At 40.7% G+C, this 25954-nt stretch overlaps 1 protein-coding gene across 1 annotated transcript; it reads left to right on the top strand.

Moving 5' to 3' along the window:
• The first annotated feature begins 563 nt into the window (after window positions 1–563).
• MAGT1 (magnesium transporter 1) lies at window positions 564–12464 on the top strand. Its single transcript, XM_059824277.1, has 10 exons — window positions 564–653; window positions 1851–2020; window positions 2884–3001; window positions 4337–4477; window positions 4974–5114; window positions 5451–5540; window positions 7964–8027; window positions 9118–9192; window positions 9661–9751; window positions 10914–12464. Exons 1-10 carry the CDS (start codon window positions 564–566, stop codon window positions 10927–10929), a joined length of 996 nt encoding a protein of 331 aa, XP_059680260.1. The 3' UTR covers window positions 10930–12464.
• The last annotated feature ends 13490 nt before the right edge of the window (window positions 12465–25954 follow it).

A 25954-nucleotide genomic window follows, 5' to 3' on the forward strand; every position in this document is an offset into this window, starting at 1 on the left:
GACCCAGCAATATACGTGCGTGTATAAAATTAAGCAAGCGTACGGCTTTGGGGAGCTATCGATTAAGTTCCTTGGAGTTTTATTCTAGATTCCTTTCTTGGTTTCTCGGGGCTTACCGACCTGAGGCCTGGCCCACCGCCGTGGTGCCGCCCCCCGGGACCCCGGGCGGGCCGAGCACGTGCAACAGCTTAAAAGAGCCGCAGGCGCTGAGGAAAGCCCGGGTGTACCCTCAAGGTGCGGGGCTGCTGCAGCAGGACAGCCACGGCGCCCTCCCGCAGGCGGGCAGCGAGGAGACCCCCGCAGCGCGGCCATCTCCCGGGGGTCCCGGCCCGCCTCAGCCCGGCACGGCCCGCCCGCCCCCGGGGCTCTGCCAATCGAACGGCTCCAGCTTGCCTCGCTCCTATGGGCTAGCGGCAGCCCGGCCGGGAGACAGGTTCAACCAATCGGAGGCCAGCGGCGAGTCGCGGGCCGGCGCCGCCACCAATAGGAAGCGTCTGGGCGGGGCCGCGCTGCCAGTGGGTCGGCGCCCGCCAATGGGCGCGAGGCGGCAGAGCGGGGCGGTCATGGCGGCGTTGCCGGTACCGGTGCTGGCGCTGCTGCTGCTGTTACTGGCCTGGGGCGGGCCGCGCGCCGCGGGGCAGAAGCGGAAGGAGGTGAGGCGCCCCGGGGAGCCCCGCCGGGCTGCCCCCGCTCTGCCCGGGGCGGTCGCCGCCGGGGGGCAGGCCGGGGCCGAGCCGGCCGCGGCGGGTTCCCGCGGGCACCGGCCTGCGCTGAGGGCGTACAGCTCCGGGGAGGCTGAGGGCGGGGCGGGGCCCGGCTTGGCCCCCCCGGGGCGCCCGCTGGTCTCCGCAGCCTGGGGCTCGGCCGCCCTCGGCGGCACCGGTTAGGCCCTGAGGGGAAGCCCGCGGGCACGCCTGGGGAGTTGTCTTTTTAAGATTATACGATTCTAAATTTTTTCTTATTTTCGAGTGTGTTTAATTCCAGGTTCTCCTGTTCTTGTAAAAAGCACTGTCGGCGTGTTGTCTTCCGGCTGTGTGGGGAGGGTGGGAGGACTGGCAGGCTTTGGTTGTCATCAGGACGGTGTCACTTACTTCCACACACTTGGAAAGATCCCTCTGTATATAGTTGTGTCAGTTGTAAGTCAAAGAAGAGTAGTTTATTATTTACCCTAAAGTCTTTCTCTGAAGAAGAATGTTAGTAAGGAGTAGAGAAGTAATTTATGATAAATGTAACATTTGGGGGTTTGTCGCTTATCTAATACTAATTTGTATGCTGTTATAGAATTGTTTGGCTTATTTTTAAAGAAGAGCTTCCTGTTGAGCACTCCTGAGTTCTCCAAATACATACTGAATCAAGCTTTTTCCAGCAACGCTGAAAATTAGATGTTGAGCTCACTTCCATGGTGCTTCCATCTCTAGTGTTGATTCCACTTCCACCATGTTTTGAAATCTAAACCAGAATGTGATGCTTAGTATCGAATAAATACTGAGGAGTGATTTGGGGCAGTTTGTACATCTGAAAGAAATCTTACAATTAGCAACATGTGAAGGTACTAGTGAGCTGGCAGTCTTCACCTGCATGTGTAATACTAAGTGCTTAAAGGCAAAGTGCTTAAAGCATGTGTAATACCAAGTGGTTAAAGTAAATGAATAATATTAACACGACTGTCAAAAAGATCTGTAAATGCCTTCAAGAATCTTAATGAAGTAGCTCATCATGTGGTCGGTGTTCTTATGAAATACAGTGCAGCTGTTTCTTACGTAAAATCTAAAAACCTTCAAGATTCTACTGTGAGACTAGGAAAAAAACCCAACAAAAAAGCAACAGTGTTTCCCTGACTTTATTTTCAGATGGTGTTATCAGAAAAAGTGAACCAGCTAATGGAGTGGGCTAGTAAAAGATCTGTTATTCGAATGAACGGAGACAAATTTCGACGCCTTGTGAAGGCACCACCCAGAAATTACTCGGTGATTGTGATGTTCACTGCTCTTCAGCCTCACAGACAGTGTGTTGTGTGCAAGTATGGGCTTAATTTAGTCCTAAATTAGAACTTGAAAGTCATCATATGCTTTGTAGGAAAACAAATTTAAGAATGGGATAAAACTTTCATGTACATGGGAGGAATATAGTAAGGCATGTTATAGTAGGATTATCTTTGAAATTAAATGTGTGGGAATATATGTATAATAATGTATGTGAGAAAACAACATGGTCCTTAATCATTTACCTCCCTCCTAAAATAATCGCTGCTTTGCAGAAACAATATTCACACAGACAGGCTTCTGGAGAAAGATGGGGTGAAAACTCAACTTTCCTGGCAGGAGCTGCTGGAGATACATTTGTAGAATTACTGCTGGCCATGCAGTCTAAAAGCTGCTGTTAATTAATAGGTTGATTGGCACTTATTTATTTACAATTATAATATGCCTGATCCTTAACACATGAAAGCCATAATATGGTTAATCCGGAGGTGGCAGAGGTCTGTAAAGATGACTTTTTTCTTTTTTTTTACCTACTTAGTTGAAATTAATTGGTTGCCCATCCTCTGACATGGAGAAGAGGGCACACCTATACTTGTCTTGGTGCTCTGTGGGTGAGCAAATCATGAGGTGCTGGGTTCCATTTCAAATTTCAATTAGAAATTGCCACTGCTTGTGTTCATGGACTCAACAAAACTTGCCCTTGCATTTAAAAAAACAATGGTGCCAAATGTTTGATTGTTAGATGAGTGTCTGGCCTTAAACTTTAACACTAGAGAATTAATACAGGGGTGTGTGGGATGTACCCATTGAAGGGGTGGGTGGTTACAGCTCCCTCAGCTGTTTTGTAACTTGTGTTCTGGACAGATGTACGATACAGCATCTCACTTTGTGTGTTTTACAGGCAAGCTGATGAGGAATACCAGATTCTGGCAAACTCCTGGCGATACTCCAGTGCATTTACCAATAAGATTTTTTTTGCTATGGTAGATTTTGATGAAGGCTCAGATGTATTTCAGATGGTAATGTCTGTTTTTTTTTTTCCTCTTCTAACATTACTTTTAACTCGGGTTTTGGAGACTGAGGGCAAGAAGGTTAAGATGTGTGCAAAACTTAGTGTTACAATGATTAAAGAAATAATTGAAAAGTTAAAAGCTGCCACTCAGAAGAAATGAGGAGAAGAGCCGAGAGCAGTAGCATGTTGGCAGTAACATTAGCAGAAATGACAAATCTGGAACAGACACAAGGAGTGAACAGGCTTCTCTGACTGTTTTTTCTGAGTTTCTCCTATAATAACTTACAATGTAATTTTTAATGGAAATCTTCTATGATACATGAAGAGGCAAGATAGAAAGCACTGATGTCATTAGGAACAGCTACTACAATTTCTAGATTACTAGAGAATGATAAATAAGATTTTAGTATTAACTTATTTCTTTTCGAGTACACAGTCGTTTTGCTCTTCTACTAACATTATGTAATCAGATTTTTTAAATGTACGAGAACATTCCATGTATGCTTGCAATTGTAGATCAAATTAATAGTTTGTTATAGTTTTGCAAATCTTAACTTTTTTTTTTAAGAGATACTCATGTCTATTTAAAAGCTACACAATTTAGGCAATAATATTTTATTAAATGGAAGCTTTTGGGGCTGGAGAAGTAGAAAGGCATCTCTCTTATAATTCTTGTTAAATTCTCCCATAGTGTTACATCAAAAATTTATTCATCAAGCTATGACCTTTATAGATTGTTGTATATATTCCCATTTTACAGATTTCCCTCCCGAAAGTAGTATTTATAGAAGAAACAGATTTAAAAAACCTGAAGTGCTGGGGGAAGAACAGTGTTAGGAAAAGATAGAACTGCATTTTAAAAGCAACTACTTTTATTTACCTATTATAATCGGCTCTGCTCTTAACCAGCCGGCATCTTTTGAATCAGTAGCTATAAATCTGAGTACTCACAAAGAAATGTCAATCACTTTAGAAAGCATGCTCAATTGTGGTTAAAAAAAAAGCCTACTCGGTAGTAACAATTTTTTTCGAAGACATCCAGAACAGCTTTTGACAGAGCTAAAAAAAATTTGTTTCTCAATACTAAAAGGAGAAAACAGCATGGAACACAAAAGGGAAATTGCAGGAGTATATTGATTACTTTTATGAAATACAGAAATGCAAGCTACTGTGTGCTGTCTTTACTTTTTTTAAGTCTTTGTCAATGAATTCTATTTATTAAATAGTTACTTTTTTCTGATAGATTTAGTGATGATGTTGCAAGATACAAATGGAATTGAAATGTGTGTTACTTAGTAGACCTTTCATGGTGCTCTGTCTTCTGTGAATTTTCTAAATACAGCTAAACATGAATTCTGCTCCAACCTTCATTAACTTTCCTGCTAAAGGGAAGCCTAAACGGGGTGACACATACGAACTTCAGGTGCGGGGCTTTGCAGCTGAACAGCTTGCTCGTTGGGTGGCTGACAGAACTGATGTCAATGTAAGTATACACAGACTTTCCCCGTCACCACCTCTGCCACACTCCCTTAGTGTGTAATTCCAGCTATGAAATACGTCAGTTGTGTTCTGTGGCTAATCTACTATGAGGTACTCTAAATAGTTCTTGGCTACAAAATCTTGTTTTGGCACATGACTACATCTTTATGTTTCCTTACATTCTGTGTTCTAATATTTTGGGTAATTCTGTTTTTGGTAAGATGGTAAAACTCATCTCCTTCCTTCTCCCTCTTCTGTTCTTATGGAAGAAAAACAGTCTTTAAATTATTAGGTAGGGTAAGGGTGTATAAAACTGAAGTTACATTAACAGGGGGGAAAAAGCATTACTTACTTCCCTAGTCAGATTTGTTACATAGAAAATTTTTGTGTTAGTGTTGATGTTTTTTTCCACTTTAATATATTGTGGGTTTTGTTAGCAGGAGTGCGGGTATAATGTATAATCCCACTGAGGGAAAAGAATTTAAATACCTTCTGTTTAGATTCGTGTGATAAGGCCACCAAACTATGCTGGACCATTGATGTTAGGACTGCTGCTGGCTGTCATCGGAGGCCTTGTATATTTGCGTGGAAGCAATCTGGATTTTCTGTATAACAAAACTGGCTGGGCATTTGCTGCTTTGGTGAGTAATTATAACTCTCGTCTGCCTGTTGTCATGAGTTTTGTAGCAATTCAAGTCTTCAAAAGCTTTTGTATTTAAAGATGCTTAAACCTGGTAGAAGAAAATGAGGTGCATTTAGTTTTACTTTTTGGTAGTCTGATAATATTACTTGATCTCGGTCTTTTCAGCTCAGTTAATGCTTGATTAGATGCCTTTTATACAAATAAAAGGTAGGGCAATGCCTAGCCTAAGACTGTGTTCCAAACCAGTATGTTTTTGTATGAAATAAAAAGAAACTGGGTAAAAAAAAATAATTTAAAAATCCTTATTAAATAGCGTTTCTTCTTTCCTTTTCAGTGTTTTGTGTTAGCAATGACATCAGGCCAGATGTGGAACCACATTAGAGGTCCACCCTACGCTCATAAGAATCCCCATACAGGGCAAGTGGTAAGTCTTTTCTTTGTTTTCTTTTCTGCATTTCTGTTGTATTTCTACAGAGTACAGCTGTTATTAAAAGATGCGAGTCAGAGTGCAAATTCTATTCTTGGCTTCTTCCATTGTAAGTCAGCGAGGCTAACCTCTCCTTCAGTGAGCCAGGCAAATTAGAGAGCTGTTGATTAATTCAGAGAGGGTCTGTCTTCTCTAAAATATGCCTGTAAAAGAGGGGTTTTCTTTTGTCTGAAACAGAAGGAGTGTTAAAGCTCCAGTCAAGATTTAGATTTTCTTCCAGTTAGCTTTATCCTTTTCTTGGCTCAAACAGAAGAAGAAACTCTCTTTGCGAACTCGTACTTACTACTAAGAAATCTCAAAATACTGTTCTTAATCCAAAACAAAGTGCTTTGTTGTGTAATTGCCGTGTGATAACTTCAACCATTACCTAGAGTTTAATTTTGATAGGAAAGTCATTCCTACAGTTTTTTGTTCAATGATTCATTGATTCTGTGAGAATGATAGCATTAGTTTTGTGACGTTCTAAGGACAAACATTGCATGGGGGTTTTTTAGGTGTATGGCTTTCTGTGCTCCGTAATAAGAGATAGATGAAGAAGTGCAATTCTTAATCAGATGAGAAATATTAAGATTAATTTACTATCTCGCAGCATGTTCCGTTTCTTGTTAGAAACTGCTTAGAGTGCTTTCCATGCAGTAAAGCATTAGACAGCAGTCATGTGGATGGGACTCTGCTGTAGACGGGACGTACTGGTTCAAAAGTGTTACCTTGGAGTTTATTTTTGTTGTGTTAATCCCTAGAGAGTTCAGGGTCTTTCTGTGTGCGGGAACTTTGATTTTTCTAGTAATCACAGAAAGCTCAGAAAGTACTAAAATAATGCTCTAGGGTAAAGAGGATAGCATACAGAGTAGCCAAAACTATTTGCTAACAAGTTATTTGGATGGGGGGGGGGGTTCCCCCTTGCTTCAGAACCTAAGGTAAGCATTTCTTTCACCCTTCCTGTTGTTCCCAATCTCTCTAAAATGTAAAATAAGTGATACATTTTGGAGAAAGCATAATGACAGTGCTTTTTTGCTTAGGTTCTGAGGGTAGATTATTTTAAATTACTTGATCTCTTCCATCTCTCTGACTTTCTATGCTTCTTTTAACCATTCCCATTTGTTTTCATGTCTTCTTTTCAGCATTTATTTACCTGTGACATTTGCTTTCCTCTGTCTTGTACATATATTATATCTCTAGTGATGAAGAGACATGATAGTTCTAAATTGCTAACAGCAAAATAAAGGTGTTTATGTTGAGTCTTACATGCTAAACAGTCCTATTGCTGAGTCTGGCAATTTCATGTTTAACCTGGTATGAGTTTATACACCTGTCTAATGACTTCCATATAAAAACATCTTTCTTAGAGATTCTTGAGGAAAATTAATGTCTAGTGATCTTAGAGTTAATGAAATCTCATTCCTGGGAAAAATCAGTTTTAACATCACTTGAAATATACTGCTCTGTACATAATACAGAATGCGATACCCTGTAAAAGTAGTCAGAAAGTATTGAGTGTGTTGCATCTCTTCAGGTGCTTACACATCACATACTGGCTCTTCTCATGTATTTTACTCAGAAGGGAATTAATTTGGTGAAATGTCCTTTCATGCTCGGTTAGGTGGGTCAAGCCCTCTGTATTCTTCCATAAGATGTGGATCTGCTTAACAGCCTTTTTTCTACTTAGATATAACATCGTCAACCATAGTGATGTAGAGCTTCCCATAAGGGATTCAAATATGGTATTCTTTCACAAATTTAAAATTTTCTGTTAACCCAGTTGGTTACTTACTGAGTGGAAGTTCTCATATTTTAAATGTTTTCTTGAAAATGCTTTGTTTTCTTTCTTCTGTTTACATCATTCCTAAGCTTTCTTGGCACAGAAGAATAAAGCTTCAATGGTATTGGTAGCAATGTTCCTTTTCCTGGTATGCCATGAAAAAGATTTCACATGCTTGGTTCTGGACCCAAGTAAGTAGGGTTCACATGCAGATTGAAGAGACTGTCCCTAAGCTGAGGAGCAACGTACGTAACCAAAGAATCTAAGTTAGGGAATGGATCGGACTTGGATCACAGTGGGTGCAGGAGGGCATAATTATGGTATTTTGCCCTCCTGAACAGGGGATTTGGACTATGAAGGTTGTAGCTGCACTTGGCGCTTATTATAATCTGAATGGTACTTTGGGCTGATGGCACACCACAGTAGAAGGATTTTTGATGCTGACACAGCTCCTCCCAAAAAATCAGATGAAAATTTTCGTGCTCCAGCTTCTGTCTCCTGAAAGAGTGCAAAAATCAGTTCCAAGCTCTATAGCTGTTGTTAATCATGTCAATGTTGACTCCAGTCTTTTCTAAATTCAATTACTCTTTGTCTCTTACAGAACTATATCCATGGAAGCAGCCAAGCCCAATTTGTGGCAGAAACACACATTGTTCTTCTGTTTAGTATCCTTCCTACTGAGAAACATGTGGTTGGTGACGATTTTTCTGTTAGCTTATGCCTTTTCTATGAGAGTATTTTGTCAAGGCTCGTAACTTTCACCGAATTCTGATGCAGAAGCTTGTACAGCCTTTTTGTGTTGACAACTATGCTTCTCCTATGCCAGTGGTCTTCAAGTTGCATAGAAAAATGTTTACTGCTTTCTCACTACCTTCTTCCTTGCTTAATGACTGAACTGAATACAGTGTTAAAGAAGTGGATCTTTGTAGAATCATACGATTCTTCAGGATAGCCCCAGTTCCTCTGTGCATGTCTCTCATCTTTTCAATCTCACTTAGTTCTTGCTTTGGTGTTGAATTCCTTCCTCTATTACTGACCTTTCTTCTTTTATTTCTTTGCTTACCTTCTGTACTTTTAATCTTACTACTTGTTCCTGCTAACGATTCAGGATTTTTCCATGCCAGTATTACGCCATCAAGAAAGGCAAGTGGAAACCTGCAGGTTGAGAGCTTTTGCCTTTCACATTTGTATAAAAATGTTTCTTTGGAGCCATAAGAATACTGTAAAATTCAATGTTCTTTTCTTCTGTTCCTACATGTAAGTTTTTGATCCATTGTCTGTAACTTCAGTCATCTCTGACTCAAGCTTTTCTTCCTTGTCTTGTCACCTGTGTCAGCTTGTGCATTCTTTTATTTTGTTTTGCTAGGATTCATTCTTTGCAAATGCCAGGCCTCTTAAGTGGTCTGTGCTTCCTTAATTTTACAAGCTTTGATTTTTTTTTTTTTTTTAATTGAAGAATTAGAAAAGACTGAAATATTGCTACTTGAAAGATATCCTGTTAGATTAAATATTGCATGCATTTCATTCATTCTATTAGCTGCGTAAAATGCAGAAGTTGAATTCCTTCTGGGATTTTCCAGTGGAGTAGAACAGTAGTAGGAGTGGACTGAGCTCTCTGGGAAGGAATACTGTTTCATTCCAGTGAGTTTTAATGCCCCAGGTATGGAGTGGGAGCTAAATTTACGAGATTAGGCATAAGTGAATTATATTGAGTCTATTGTATTTTGTTGATTTAGCCTTAAACAGCGTTCGTAGATGGTGGTGTTACTTTAGGAATGGTACTCCTCCACGAAGCTGCTACTTCTGACATGGATGTAGGGAAAAGAAAAAGTAAGTACTAATACTTTTCTCTCTAAGAGAAGGCATACTCAGTAGAGATTTTTGATACACTATTTAATAGAAATGCTTTTGGACTGTGGGTTTTTGTACACTCCCTACCTTTAAGCAGAAGTGAATCATTTCGTTTTTCAGCAGCATTTGGAGTTGCTTGGCAAACTGCAAGATAAACTCAAAGCCCGGTTGGGAGAAGGGGAGATACAAAGATGCTTTGCAGCATTTTGCTAGTTAGGGAGAGAAGGAGGGACTTACTTTCTCTTAAAGCAATAGTATAAAATTCATTTACAGTAGGAATTTGAAAGAAAATTGGTCTTAATCTAGTTCTTCTTGGTGACTCTAACAGAGGTCTCATCTGACCAAATCTGTAAACATTACAGACTGCTTTTGAAAAGCCCAGTCACTGTGTGGTGTTTTCGGGGACAGCTGTCACATTACCAGAATCTTACTCTACATCTCTTGCAGTCATGTGCATTGCTGGTATTGGCTTGGTGGTCTTGTTCTTCAGCTGGTTGCTGTCTGTCTTCAGATCTAAATACCACGGCTACCCATACAGGTACGTCTTTTCTGCTGCTTCAGTCATTGTTTTCCTGTGCGTTGCAATACAGCTACAACACCATAGAGTTTTTTGAAGGAAGTGGGTAAACACAAATGAGGACTTAAATATTGAGAGTGGTGCTACAAGTTTGGGGTTTTTTATCTGGACTGTATGCTTATGAATGAATCTGTTCCCGCTGACTGATATTTCCTTGTCTGATAATATTAACAGAAACCAGAACGGAGAAATAGGCAAAGGGCCTATTTTCTGAAATCTAATTTGGTGAGAAATACTCTTTTAGAAATGCTCCACTTGCTTCTCAAAGAGTGGCAATATTGGTCGATATAATCAACAGAAATAACGGTATTTGGCAGATACCACGCATTTTCAGTCTGGCCAAAGGAAAGATTGTGGTACTCTCCTTTTCATGCCAGTACATATTATAAAATATTTCTATTTTCATAGTGATATCTCAGCCAACTTATACTGAAAACAAGCGTGTCTTTTTTTTTTTTCCTTCGACTTTTCTCTTCCTCCGTATTCATACATCTTGATTTACTAATCCTTATTTGTGGGAACAACGACGGCTGATGCTTTAAAGCTGCATACATTTTGGCATTGCTTCTGTAAAGAGTCTAGCACTATTAATTGACTATTTATATATGTGATTGGTATAGATATCTTTGTATTTTTTTACTAGGTCTTATGCATTTTGAAGGAATAAATACATGTTGAGGGACCAGCTTCTAACCATCTCAGATTCTGCAAAGAGTTTAATTTGTCTGGAAGGCTAATCCCATAGGCAAATATTATCCCCTTTCTATGAGAAGTCAGTTCTTATTTAAAAATGTCTAAATAATAAAACTTGTTATTTCATAAAGACTTTTCTCAAAATGAGAAGAGAGCTGAACTTACTCCCTGTTTAAAAACTGGTCAGCTTTTATTCTGGTCTATGCAATAGTCTTGGTATGTCTGCTAATTTTGCTGTAGGTAAGATGTGGTTGTCTTGGCTTTGAGTTACTGGAAGACTTGCTTGTAAGTGACTCCTCCACAGCTATTTACCTCATATTTGAATCAGGCTCTGTTTTTCATTCTGATTTTTTTGGCATATTTGAAAGCTAAGTGGAACATTGCACACCTTTTTCTTATAAAATTAATGATTGTTATTTTGTTTCTGCAGTTTCCTAATGAGTTAAAGGATTCCAGAACCTGTAACATCAGAAAGGTGGCGACTCTGAAATTACTTGTAATGGAATGGAAGAGCTAAATATGTATGGTTCGTGCTACCTCTCTTTATGCGGAATGAGATAGTTAAACACTGAACCAAAGACGACGTGTAGTGCCTTACATATAACAAGCAATTTGCTCTGAAGGACACAGAGTATTAAGATGCAATCTCTTCTTCATAAGCTTTACATCTTCTTAAACAACTCTACTTCTAGTGAAATTCAGAACTTAATGCTTAAAACTACACTTCCATAGACTAACTAGAAACAGTACTTTAAATTCAACTGGATAATCTGTTTTCCGTATGTTTCTTTTCCCGTTGAATATTTATCACTTTATTTCCTGTTTGTGCATAGCAGGTGACAATAGCTTCTCTGTCATGCCTTCTCACAGTTGACAAAACATCTTCATGTACCTGGAAATCTTTTTCTTCAGTCTGTGTGTGACCCTTGGACCATACTCCAAATTTCAGTGTGGAATGTGCATATCCTAGAGCTATATCTCATTTTTGAGAAGAGTACTTAACTGCTGTGTGGTGCAAGAGGTTGTTTCACAGATGAAGGAAGAATTTTCAACAGGTAGAACTGAGTTATTAATTCAATTATTCGTTAAAACTTTTCTTTGCCAAATGCTGAAACTGCAACATTTAAGTTGTAAACATCAGCTCACAGCTGAAAAAAAAATATACTGACCAACACTCACACTCTCAAAAATACAAACCAAAACTACAAAGGTAATTAGCTATCTGTAGCATGAATTAAAGGTTGCTAACCGGCTTTCAAATTATTGCTCAGAGCCCTGACAGACCAACAGGTATCAGATTTTGGTCACTATGTAAGTTTTTGCATTCTCCATTTATTTTCTTCAACTTTTTATCCTTGGGGAGGATATGGGAGTGGGCAGAGATATCTAATCCCAGGATAAACACTGTTACCCCAGGAAAGATTTGTTAGCCTTACAATTGAATGCACATGCTTTTTGCTCTCTCCTTTTGTTCTCTCGTGTCACAAAGATACTTTGCCTTAAGGATTCTTGAGTGGAAGAGATTGTGCCTCAGCCCAAACTGTTGTGTAGTTCAGCACCTGTACTACAGGAAATCTTTGCAGCCTGATTCAGTAATACTTCCTTCCATGGGCTGCGGTGGCCGTGGAGGTTAGTAGTTGGAGGAAAGTATGATGAGACTTTATCTCCTGCTTCTGTCTCTCCTCTGTCTCAAGGGGTTGTAGAATTTGGATGCTTTAGATTGAATCTTGGAAAAGACTATATCATTCAAAGTAGAATGCTATTTTTATGCAATTTTGCTAAATTAACACACATCTCAAGTGCCTTAACTTTACTAATTTAGTTGTTTGATGTTTCAACTTGTTGAGATGCATTTTTCTATGCCATACAGAATGATAAGCCTTAGTGGAATGGATAAATTTTGTGCCTGACTGGATTTTGGAGAAGTTTCAATAAAATTTTTTAGTCTAATCCATGCTCTTGTGTCTTTTGAACTTTGACATAAAACAAACCTCTCTTCTTCCACTATTGCTTCAATGTGTTAATAAAAATGTCTGTGTATAGTAAATAACCTGAGTATGGCTGAGTAGACTGCATTAGTAGCATACATGTTTTTATGCGGGAAATTACAGGCCAAAATGTCAATACTAGACATATTCTCATGTACCCAACTGATAGCATAAAGATTGCATGGGTTTTACTTGTCTTTGACAGCTGTCCTGAAGTGAGAATCTTGGCTTCCTGGAGTCCTAGACAGACTGACTAACAGCGTTTCTGGAAGTGGAATCTAGTTAGCAGTATAGACTTGCCTGGAACAACTCTGGATTGCTGTACCTGTTGCTTATTTTCCTGCCCTGTTGCTACAATGCTTCCAATAAACTTATAGGTTGGTTGTACTTCAGTCATTAGCAGTGCGGGTGAAATTGGCTTACAATCTCATTCTAAAGAAATAATGTTTTTTTTTAAACTTTCAGACTTGTTTCTAATTTTTCTGATGGTGCATATTTTATTCTATCTCTCTAAAAACCATCGAATCGTATATTAACTAACTTTCAACAGTTGCACATCGTGCTGGTGGATGGTGGAGACATGTTGGCCTTCCACTTAAGGTGGTAGAGTTGTTGGGAGTTTGGGATCTTCCTCTTTTTCCATGCTGACATATGAAGTTAAAATAATGCTTACTATTTCCAACTTTTTTTTTCTGCTCTCTAGGCTGAAACTAAAGTGCATGGAGGAGGGAACAAGTGTGATAGTGGAGCAAAAGAAGATTGAGTGCTTGCAAGGACCTGTAGCAGATATAGAGAGCATGCAATTCTAGAAACATGTGACTTGTGCAGCAGTTGAGAGGTAATGGCCAGCTATAATTGGTATCCAAAGTCATTCTTTGGGACCATTGGCACGTGCATCTCACTAACTAGTTAATATAATACAGTTCTGGCCCAGTAGAAGAAAGGTGGAAAAGGCAATGCATTCAAGAACTGGTATGCTAAAACTGGGAGTTTGATGAGGCTATCTCCTTTAGAAAGCGAGTCATTAAACAGCTCAGAAGTACTGTAAAGGCTCACATTTAGAGAACACTTACAATAAAAGGAGGCAATGGTACATTCTGTAGCTGAAAATGGACTGTGTGGTTTTGTTAATGTGGCTGGCCTCAGATATTGCTGCTTTTTCTGCTTTATAGACAGGGCTGTGGTACATTTAAAAATTATTTTGGAATAATAGCTCAAAATAATTTAGGGAGCTCTCTGAGCTAAGCCCCAGGCAAGACAGGCTGCACTTCGAATACTGTGTTCAGTTTTGGGCCCCTCGCTACAAGAAAGACATTGAGGTGCTGGAGCGTGTCCAGAGAAGGGCGACGGAGCTGGTGAGGGGTCTGGAGCACAGTCTGATGAGGAGCGGCTGAGGGAACTGGGGTTGTTTAGCCTGGAGAAGGGGAAGCTGGAGGAGAGACCTTATTGCTCTCTACAACTACCTGGAAGGAGGTTGTGGAGGGGTGGGTGCTGGTTTCTTTTCCCAGGTAACAAGTGATAGAACAAGAGGAAACGGCCTCAAGTTGCACCAGGGGAGGTTTAAATTGGGTATTAGTGAAAACTTCTTCACCAAAAGGGTTGTCAAGCACTGGAAGAGGCTGCCCAGGGAAGTGGTAGAATCACCATCCCTGGAGGTATTTAAAAGACTTGTAGCTGTGGTGCTTAGGGACAGGGTTTAGTGGGCATGGGGGAGTTGGATTGATGGTTGGACTTGATCTTAAAGGTCTTTTCCAACCTTAATGATTCTGTGGATTAATCTAGGTAATGGTTTCAGTTATCTTCAACTTACTGGAAGCTCCTGTCTTCAAACCATTCTAGCGTTCAGTACAGGACATACTTTTTAATGGTGGTGCCTAGTAGTCATTCCTGCAGTTAAACCTTTAACAGAGATGCTTTATAAACATGTGCTCTTCGGGGGCAGAGCTGCTTGTTAAAAAAAGTGCAAAAGTAAGCGTAACAGTAATTTTTTTTTTTTTATTCCTAGTCTATATTCCTGACTAATCAAAGTAGAAGTTTTAGAGGTACTGAAGAAAGTCAATTACTTAACTTTCTAAACATTTGGATCACCCAAAGAAAATCAGATGCCTGAATTGCTTATGCTTGTTTGGATATGCTGCCCATGACATCAGATTATGCTAGATCATGGCATCTTATAGCCAGACTTTGTTGGGAGAAAAGAGTGGTCTGTAGTGTTCCTTTACGGTTTCTGGTAGTGTGTGTTAAAAATTATCCAGTCTGTAACAGAAAATCAGTTGTGTTGAAATCAGATGTTTTAAGAAAGTAAAATTTCAACGTGCTTTCATCTGCTATGAGAAACTAATTCTCACAAAGGATTTGGAAAAGTACTGGCACTTTGTTTCTGTATTAGACCTTGATGTTTACTGCTTTCTCATGCTGAAAAGGTTTAATTATCAAATATAAACCACTACCCAATGGATTCCACACCATCACTTTGAACTTTATTAAGGGGAACAGAATGACAGCAAAACAAAGAACAAACCCAGGCTCTCGAGTAAGCAGTTACCTGTTTTCAGTTTTTATCCTGCTTTTTCTCTGATGAATAGAGAATGAGTTTCATTGCACATAATCTGTTCCATTTGAAAGCTCAGATCTTGACCGTTCCTATAAAGTGAATTCAAGCATAGTGTTTTATTCTGGATTAATCGTGCTACTTTTTTCAGATAATAATCTGAAAAAGATGTATATGTAGCTTGTATTTCTAGGTCAGGAGCACATAAAGTTATTAAAATATTCTCTTGTCAATTGATAACTATACATGTCTTTCAGCCATTTTTCTTAAAAGTAGGCTAATATCTACTTAAGAAAACTAATTACTATCATTATGAGGAAAAAAAAAAAAATCAGTGTGATGAGACTCTGCAGTGGCCCTTGGTTTGTCCTGCAAACTAAGCTCCAAATCCTCATTCTTCCAGGTATATTGGGGCAGCCAGCAGCGTCTATTAGAATGCTGGAGGAAGGGGAAACTTAACTGTAGGTATGTTAGATATGCAGAATGTTTCTCTACAGATGCACGTGATATCTGCCCCTACGCAGATTTCAGGGTGCTTCTACAAGCTGGTTTTTGACAACCTCATGATGGTATCGGGTTTTGTCTTCTGGAGTAACTGTTGGGAGGTGGAAGCATTTCCATTCTTCCTTTATCTTGACCTTTTCTCGCAATAGGATTTCTTTTTCATGTGCAACTTACAGATATAAGTTAGAATTGGAGGCAATTAAATTTGGTTTTTCAAACTGCTTTCAAATACCTTCTTCCATCTCCCAAGGAAATAGTAAAAGAAAAAAATATGGAGTAAAAGTAATAAATGTATCTATGTAGTTATTCTAAATCAGTAGGGTATTAGTCCATAAAGCAGACTAAATCTCTCAAAGAGGAAAATAAATATGAATTACTAATGCTGAGCTAAGAAGGTAATGCTTCCGGTTTAATTTGCCTATCTGGTAGCAAAAAAAATAGAATTACTTTTTTGCAATTTTTTTAATGGAATTTGTAGCAGTCAGGTAACACAGATTTATTTTTTCCTTCTAAAATTTAAGTAGAAGGCAGGTGATGCTTTGGTCTTTTAAAACTGCAGCGCTGACCATGACATAGCATTTGTTAGCAAAGCTGTTATTAAATCTGTTGTTTGATGTTACTAAAATTCAGCAAATACAGGATGCAGTTCTTGGTTAAAATGTTAAATTCTAAAGCGAATTCTGTTTAGAGCAGTTTGTAGAATTTCCCTGGCATGTGTAAGCTTGTATGTGCTGAAGTGCGAAAATGCTATTTATTCTATTATCATTGCCTTTTCGAATGAAATAGATATAAGGAGTAGTAATACTTAAGATGACAAGGCGTTCACTTACGATTTTTTTTTTCTCGTATTTTGCCCATTGCTTTATGAAACCAGGTGAGTTGGTACTTTTTTTTTTTTAGTTTCTGCAGAAAAACTTATTAATTCTCAAAACTGGTTATCTTTATAATAAGTGAATAATACTTGGGTCAGTTGTTTCAGATTGTGTGTGGTACTGGACTTGGTTTTGGTGGTCTGTTCTGTTTTGGTCACGTGGGGAGACGGACGTTTACATGAAAAGCTCAGCCAGTGGAGTTGGGTAGCCTCACGGAAGTGTAACTTCTTTCCCTCTGAATGGGGATGTGTTCCAATCCTCTTCTTTTTGTACACGTTTTAACATCTGACAGGAGTGTAGAAGTTGCTAGTACAAGCAGGGAAAGTAATCTTGGCATACTTATGTGAAGCTGCCAACGATGTGTTTCGTTATAGAAAGATTTTTCTGTTTTCAAAAAAAAAAAAGACGTTCTAGCAAAGCTGGGCTTAAGTGAAGCTTTAGCTGGCAGTGTAATTTGGGTGCTGTTCAACAACTTCAACCTCGATACCTCTCAATACAGCTTACGTTATTGATACCTGGCTGTCTATTCTGTACTCGGGAAACCGTCTCCTCCAAAGCTTGCTTCTGTGCGGGTGCCCTGCTCTGCTTTGAGTTCCACGGCTGATCCCCGCCGAGGACGCGGGTCGTTCTGGTGCCGTTGTTAGAGTTTGGCCGGCATCGCAGTGTTACTCATCCTATGGCTGTCGTGTTTAAATGCCATGATTCACTTGATGTTGTTGAATCCAGGTTGCGGATGACGATGAAGCGGGCGGCTGGGGACGGGGCGAGACCCGACCCTTGCCCTCGCCCCTCGTTCCCTCTCTGGCCGCCCATCGCACCCCGCAGAGGTCCGCCTGCCCGGGCCGCGTGTCCGCCGGGCTCCCGCCACAATGGCGGAGGCCATCGGGGCACCCGTAGGCTGGAGCCCCCTGCTGGGCAAAGTCATCAGTACACTTTGTTTTGGAATGATGTCACGGGACGTGGTGCGTGACGTCAGGCCCCCGCCGGTGATGTAATCCTCGCGCCAGCCAATCAGGGCGGGGAAGGTTGGGACGGTGACGTGAACGACCCTAGCAACAGGCCCCGTCGCAGCCGCCCAATTGGAAAATAGCTGGGGGCGGCAAGGAGCCAATGGGAGTCGGCGAAGGAGGAAGGCGGCAGGAGGCAGGTCTCCCTCAGCCTCCCTCCTATAAGATGGCGGCGGAGCTTGCGATGGTGGCAATAACGGCTTTGTCTCCTTCCAGCGCCTGAGCCCGGTTCCGGCCCGGCCGGCCGCACCGAGCAGCGGCAGCGGAGACATGACCGCAGAGCCCGTGAGGTACGGCCCGGAGCCCGCCCCTGCCGCCTGGCGGGGGGAGCGGCGGCCGCTGCTGGCGGGCGGCCTCGGCGCCTGCACCGCCCGGCCCGGCCCGCGGCCCCGCGGCGGGGGTGGGGCGGGGACGGGCGCGGGGCGGCGGGCGCTGGCGGAGGCCGGGCAGGAGGCGGGATGGCGGCGGGAGGCCGGGTGGGTAGCGCAGGGGGGAGGGCACGGCGGCGGAGGCGGCCTGGCGCAGCCGGGCGGCAGGCGCTCGTCTCGCCGTGGCCCGGCGCTTGACCGGCGGCGGCACGCACGCCCCTCTTCCCCCGGCACGGCGGGGTCGCGCCCGGGCCCGAGCGGCGGGGTAGGGCTGGGTTGCGCAGGGCTGTTCTGTCCCGTTCCGGCGGGAAGGCCTGGAGGGGCGGGGCCGCCGTCGCCCCCCGCCATCGGCCGCCGTGCCCCCGCCGCTGGGTGCCGCGGGGCTGTGTCCTCCCCCCCGCCCCACGTGTTTGTGCTGTAGTAAAGTCCTCCCTGTCCCGCTGATCCCCCCGTAAGGCATCTGTTTTCACGCTGGTTTACAAACATCTCCCTCTACCCTTGAAGAGCTGTCTCCTGCCGCGTTAATTATCACGAACGGCTCCTGTTTTGCTGCGCAAAGTAAGCAAGCGGACAGAAAACCAAGTAAAGTCAGTGCTCAGAAAGACGCCATGTTAAACTATAATAAACCGTTGGCTTTGTATGCTTTGAGTTTATCGGTCTTTCAAGGGGTCTGATCAACACAGTCCGTCACCCCCAAATACTCCAAATGCCTAAGGCGTTATATAAACAATAAAGTATTGTCACTTGATCCTCACGAATGTTGCACGTATCTTCAAAATCAAACAGTGTTAAGAAAGGGAAGCATCACGCTGGCTTAAGTACTGAGCCTTGCATAAAGTTTTTTCTGTGGTCATATTTGTGTATCTTTACCACCCAATGTTAGACTTCTTTTGAGTAGTTCATAACTACTATTTAGTTTCGACCAAAAGTTAAAGGAGTTAAAGGGATGGTAGTTTCCTCTCCTCTTGTGTGTTGCTTGATTTTTAAAGCCTTAGCATCGCTGAGGAAGTAATGCGTACGTAATCTAACTAAGGAAAAGGTTTGTAAAATATTATAATCATTATTGATGTTGATCACGTGCTGGATGTAAGTCATGAGCATTGCAAATATACATTACTTGGTGCATGACTTCCCAACAATTAGCGGTTCCTTCTGCATATATTTTTTTTCTTATTTTGTAAGGTTGGGATTGTCCATCTCTTCCCCCTTTCTCCCCTCTGTGTTCTTAAAGTACTTTGACAGCTTAAACCACTTTTGTGTTGGATGGATTATTTCGTGTGTAGACTGAAATACTGATTAAGGGGCTTTCTCCTTTTTCTTCCCCAATCCCTGAAAATCAAGAGTAGAGTTTGATTCTTTTATATCTGGCTTACTAATATTTATTGACTGTAAAACAATTAGTATTAAAAAATTAGTATTACATATTCTGAAAAATGCTCTTCCATTTGGATCACTTGCTTTTTATTTTGACTGCTGTATTTTGTTCCCTGTTTTCCCATATTCTGCTTTGTCGTCTTTTTGAACCACTTGTTCCTGGCCTACATTATGAAGGTTTTGTACTTAACCCTTTCCATATTCGGGTGTTGTCATTAGTGCAACAATTAGTGTTGCTACTAAGAGGCTGCTTTAGTTGGTGCTTCAGTGGAAGAGGATACAGAAGCGCATATATTTTCCATGCAACTTTCCAGATTACCTGCAGACAGAAAGGTAAATTGGATTATTTCAGGTGATTTGTAATCTCGAAGATCAACAAGTACGTGCAAAATAGATTTGAGATTGTATGTAGTCTTTGGGTTGGATCTGTCCCACATAATAAGCAGGTCCTGCGACAAACTGCTTTTAAGTAGATGGACATAATATTTTTGGTGCTCCAAACTTTTCTTCTGTTCATTGACTCAGTTCTCATTCAGTCTAAATGTTTTTTGTAATTCTCATACCATATAGAGCTCATCTTGAACAGTTTGTTCTTACTTGACAAGAAGAGTTCCATGCCAGGAACTAGGCATGACATTGTAGGGTACCATGGTTTCACGGTTATAAGCTGATGAACACATTGCATGGGCTTTTTCTTATTTTCTGTCAATTCAAGTTCTACTTAAACTTGGCGTTGAAGAGAATGAGACGGAAAAGAAAAACGCTCGTTCTCTTTTATTCCCATTTCCCACAAGTCCCGTTGGCCTGTCAGCTGCCTGCATTTCTGTCACCCTGCACAGTCACCCAACACATTCATTTCATCTTCTATCTGCAGTGGTGCTCCTGTAAGACGTGTATGGAAATAAAGCTAGGAGATTGTTGCTAGAGTTCTTTGGAAGATATGCAAACAATAAAATTTTGATGGAAAATCTTCTCCCTGCACTTCTGGAAGATAGGCTTAGAGTGTTTAAAAGGAAAACAATAAATCAATACTAGTCTGCTGGCTATGAAGTTTTAAACTTTTGTTATAAGGAATACTTCTGTTTAATACTAAGAACCTAGAAGTCTCCCATGTCCAGGATGAGAAGTTTGGAATGCTGAAAAACATGATGAAAGCTGGAGTAACTTACTAAGAAGCTTTAAAAAAAAAAAGCTGCCTCTGTAAACATTTATAAAGATTTCTCTACAACTTTTGCCCAAAAAACTTGATTTTTTTTTTTCTTTTTTTTTTTTAAGTGGAGGAATCTTTGTCATAATGACCTAACCTGTTCCTACCAATCAGTTCATACATTGTATAAAATAAGTACAACAATACAAAATGAAGACAAGTTTTGAATCTTACTCCCTTGAACCATCTGGTAGTCAATGTAGTGATACTAGATTTTCTTAAGTTGGCAAAATAAACTTCATTTTTTCTATGATTCAGACTTTTCAACTTTCAGTATGATATTTTGGTAACTTGGTCTTAACATTTTTGTTAAATTTTCTGCATTTTTGAGTCACTTGAATTTCTTTGTTCTGAGTGATATTATAGGGTTGTTTGAGGCATGTTATTTAATGCTACAATAATCTGATTGGAAATAAGTCAGTTGCAACCTTCCATATTGGCTGAAGGTACAGTGTAAGTTAGCTGTCTTTCATGCAATCATGTGGAATGGGCATAAGTGGATTCTTTGACTCTTCCCCCAAGAGCAAAACTTCAGACGGCCTGTCATCTTCCGTGCCATATGTGCCCCTGAGCCAATGTGGTGCGCTGCTGAAACGGAATTCTCTAAGAGAGGAACTTACTGCAGTGACTTCAATATCACTGTTTTAGTACAACACTGTTTCTGTTAGGGTTTTGTAAACTTTGTGTCAGGGTATCTGTAGGGCTTAACTGGAGGTATCTTCATTTTCTGTTAAATAATTTGGTGTGGCAAAGGGGTGTATAACACAAGTTCTGCAGTAAGACGGCCTTACTATTGTGGAAACTTGAAATTCCCAGTTCAATTACAGATGAGCACTTGCACGCTCTGTCTGAAGGGAGGAAAAGTTAGTGCTTTTTATGTGGATATACCCCACCAAAAGAAAATATAAAAAATAATACTAAAATGTGCTGTGTTCACCATAAAAACAAATGCCTGCAGTCTGTGACAAAGTACTTTTTTAGATTGGATGGCTAGATGTGTCTTTTATAAACAGGAAAGCCTAAGGATACTGCTGAACCTCATGAAGTCACATTTTGTATCACTGGAGCTCAGCTTGGGCCTGCAGGTGATTTGGAAACGTGAATCAGTTCACGGAGAGGCCGGTGGCAAGTTGTTCCAGTGGTGAGTCAGGAGGAGAAAGAAGAAATTTTAGAAATTCGGTGGTAAATATAATGCGAAGGTTTTATATTGACTTTAAAAGATGGCAAGTAAAGTGCCCTGATTTACTAAAGGAAGAGTACAAAGCTTCCATAATTTGTTATAATGTGTAGCCACCAGGCAGTTGTCATTTAAGATGGATGATGGATTGATTGATGCTGACATTTTCCTTTTCTTTTTTTTTTCCTCTAGAAAAGGAGTGAAACCTTGAAAAAAACCAGGAACTTGATTACTCAGGTTGTTGACCAGTGTCAACTTTAGTGCTATTTAGGCAGTTTATTTGCAAGTCTGAAAGCTGCACAGTTGTAGAAATTTTTATCTTATTAAGACCTGCAGTTGGACCCGCTAGGTTCAGCGGTAGAAGCCTCATGGGCAAATACATCTATCATGTAAAGCAAAACCAAAAAAATTAGGCAATAAATCCAGGAGTGACAGTGGGGCAAGCTGAGATGACTTATCTTGTAAAATAAAAAACTACTCTTGAGATGGGCTACAACCCTTAAAGCCTGTAGCAAACCTGATGGGGAATATCTGAGAGGCTTGAAGGGACACGCTTTAATTCTTAGACAGAGTTTGTAATGAATGATGTCTCGTTGAGAATCTGTGATGAACTCCAGGAAGCAGAAGGCAACTGAAGCAAAACAGAAGGCAGTTTTGGAGTTAGAGGGGTGTGATGCTATTGGATATGGAGCCCTTCTTTCCCTTTAAACAAAGCCTGTTTAAGCTTTTTAAATACAACTTTCTGTTTCGTATGTTATATATGCTAGTTTGAGCCTCCTTTCCTGAATTAATATAGTAAAGTATTCGGTTTGCCATGATTTTTGTCTCACGAAGTTGAAAATTCTGTGTTTAGATTTTCAAGTGGTTGACTTCTGTCAGTCTTTTTTGGCTTGCAGATTATTTTGCTATTAAAGTTACAGATTTCTGTGTGGCATTCAAGCCAACCTAACAATGAGATTGTTTGTCTTTGCTTTTTTCTTTTTTTCTTTCTTTAAGCTCCCATTAAAGAAACAGGTTAAAAAACAAAGACTTTTTCACTTCTTAGTAAAGCATGGTAACTCTCAGCCAAATCCTGATATGGTTGTTTGGATACTATCTCAACAAAAAGAAATTGTGTAATCTTCCTTGAGCAGACTAAAGGGTCTCTTAGTGACTTTGAACCATTGCTTTCTCATTCCCCTTGTGTGTCTGGAGGAAAATAATTCTGTTTACTTGTCTGAACATGTTATGCTGCACTTAAGCTCCAAAGTTCTTTCATCCACATCATTGAGTGTCTTCAACTGTACTAGGTATCACTTGATTAAGCCCCTGTGGATTTAAAGTCAGTGCTAAACAAAGCAAAAGAGTGAATCTGTGTTAACGAGGTCTTAAGCATAGAATCTCCGAGTTTGATGAAGTGCTAGATGCCTGCATCTCTTTTCAGTCAGAGCTTCGTATTCAGGTATTTCCTGACTGTATCTGATTTAATAAGTTTAATGTGGTACAATTCCATCTAAAGAGAACTTTTTTTACTGTCGGAATGGTCAAACAGTGGAACAGGTTGCCCAGAGAGGTTGTGGAGTCTCCATCTGTGGAGGTGCTCAGAACCTGACTGGACGTATTTCTGGGTGACCTCCTGTAGCTGTCTCTGCTTGTCCTGGGGGGGTTGGACTAAGCGATCTCCAGAGGTCCCTTCCAGCCTAAATGATTCTGGGATTGATGGTGTCATTTACCTGACCAAGTCTAATTTCGCTGCTGCGTGATAGTTCAAGCTCACATAGCATTATTGCTGCCACTGCAGTTACAGTGCCTTCCTCCCCGGCTAAGACTGTCATCACCCCTGTTTGCAGAAACGTTCATACCAATGAGCAGTGAGCTGGATTAGGGAAGTTATCTAGATTCGGTAGAAGAAATGGCTACTGTTAATATGGATCAGCTTCTGTGCATAGGTCAAAACAAATATTTGTACTGAAGTGGAGGAGAAAGGACAGAACTGATGGTGTGGGTGGCGTCAGATGTGTGTGTCGGGGCATGAGAGTTTGCGTCCTTTGGCAGTAGAGCTGGTTCATGCCAACTTGAACAGATTGTGTGAATCCTGATTTTAAAGCCTCACTTGTTTTGGCGTAATGGGTATATGAGTATCAGTAAATTAGAAAATATTAATCTGATTTAGGCTATACAATATCATGGAAAACCATGCTGAGTTAAACAACTGCTAGGATAGAAGTGGTCTGTTTCCCTACCTTTATAAAACCATATTCTTTTACTTGTTCAACTGATACAATGGTAGGCTGATTTTATTTACTGGTTATGTATTTCTTCTGAGAGAAGTAGACTTCTTAGGATGTTGCACTCATTTTCTGATTAGGGATAAGAAAATCAACAATTTCTATTGTAGGTTTTATCATCTTTCCCTTTTTCCAACAGTCTGAAGCTAGTTCATTCATGTGTGTTCAGCCACAATATTGACGTATTTCATATGAAATGACTATGTCGGGTCTGCCCTTGTAACTGAAATCTTTGAATTGGGATAAGTCTAAAAATTTTCCTTCTTGTCAGGAAAAACTTCTATGAAGATTTGCAGGTGACGGAATAGTGGCCTGATGATATCAAGGCTTAGGTAGTATGAAAGGCAATTATATGTTGCAGGGGAAAAAGGATGCCTAGTACCTGTTTTGAAATTGTATGTTTAATTAAATTACATCAATTTCAGTTTTATTTACTGTAAAACAGTAATTTTAAAAGATGATCATGTTTGTAACGCATTAGACATAGAAGTGCTTTGGAAAATATGTTCTGATCTCCTTCAGAACTTTGGGTGCATCCATATTAGCATCTGAATTAAGAAGTGCATTTTTGAAAAATGTCTCCAGGTTGTCTTTGCTTATTCAGTTTGGCTGATAACGCAGGGAGGGGGTTGTAGTGCACAAACTGGATTCCTTCTGGGTGGAACTAAGGCTGAGAGATGTGCTCCAGCGTTCTATGCTCCTGCTGCTAGTGCTTGTTCGGTCTGCAGAACCAGGCTACACCTAGTTTGAATTACTGAAATGTATGTAGCATGGATATTGGGTCATCAGCACCAAACCTTCCTGTGTTCTAATGTAGACGTAGTCTTTTTCTTTCCCTTCCTCTTCCCACTGCCTTAAGTAAAATAGTCAGACTTTTGCTGTGGGTTGTTGGATTTCTGTCATTCACATAGGGATACAGTCTGAAGCAGAGGATGATAGTCTACAGACCAGCAGTTTAAAAGCACATCTGGTTTTATTTTTCTTTAATTTTTTTTTTTCCTAAGGATTGTTTAATTTTGTCTGCTTAATACTTGTTGTTCTGCAGTATTTAATTTCAACTTCAAAAGTGAAAAATGATTGGGACTTAACTTGAAGCAACTGTACAGATGAATTTAAAAAACATGTGCCCTTGAACTATTTCAAAAATTTAAACATAGAAAAATTTTAGGCAAGTGTTGAACTTATGGAAGGTGAGTACTTAAGATAGGAGAAATCTTGCCAAAGTGTATTTGTCAACATTGAGATAGATGAAAAGCTAGCAAGCACTTCTGTTTCACTGACTTTCAGGAGCCACTTGAAATTCAGATGAGGGGCACTTATGTAGACTAAAAGTTGGTAGGATCTTGTGGAAGAATGAGAAATTCTTTTGTTTAAAGAAAACATAATTTTAAAACTATTCTTCCAGATCTTGACAATAACTGGGACATTCCCCACCTACATTTTTGAAGTGTCTGAAGAAAGTAGATAGAAACTGAGCGCAATAACAAGTTTTTTCCAGTGCAGTTTCACAACATAATCCGATGTGACTCGGATTTGCTGCTGAAGTGGGCAGTCCTGCTCTTTCCCCTGCCCTGGCTATGAATTTTTATCACATCACCTGCCATCAGAGAGAACGACTATGTGAAAGTGTGGCAAATTGGAGACAAATGAAGACCGTTCCTTGAACTTTTATTTGTCCAAGGTGATTTGACTCAATTTGCAAAAGCATGATCATTAGCTAACACAGGTGATGAAGTAATGTGATGGGTTGACCCTGGCTGGACACCAGGTGCCCACCCAGCCGCTTGATCACTCCCCTCCTCAAGTGGACAGGGGAGAGAAAATATAACGACAGGCTCGTGGGTCGAGATAAGGACAGGGAGATCACTCAGCAATTGCTGTCACAGGCAAAACAGACTCGACTTGGGGAAATTAATTTAATTTATTACCAATCAAATCAGAGTAGGGTAATGAGAAATAAAACCAAATCTTAAAGCATCTTCCCCCCACCCCTCCCTTCTTCCCGGGCTCAAATTCACTCCCAAATTCTCTACCTCCTCCCCCCGAGTGGCGCAGGGGGATGGGGAACGGGGATTGTGGTCAGTTCATCACACATTCTGTGCTGCTCCTTCCTCCTCACACTCTTCCCCTGCTCCAGCGTGGGGTCCCTCCCACAG

Source organism: Gavia stellata, chromosome 14, assembly GCF_030936135.1.
Source record: "Gavia stellata isolate bGavSte3 chromosome 14, bGavSte3.hap2, whole genome shotgun sequence".
NCBI lineage: Eukaryota > Metazoa > Chordata > Aves > Gaviiformes > Gaviidae > Gavia > Gavia stellata.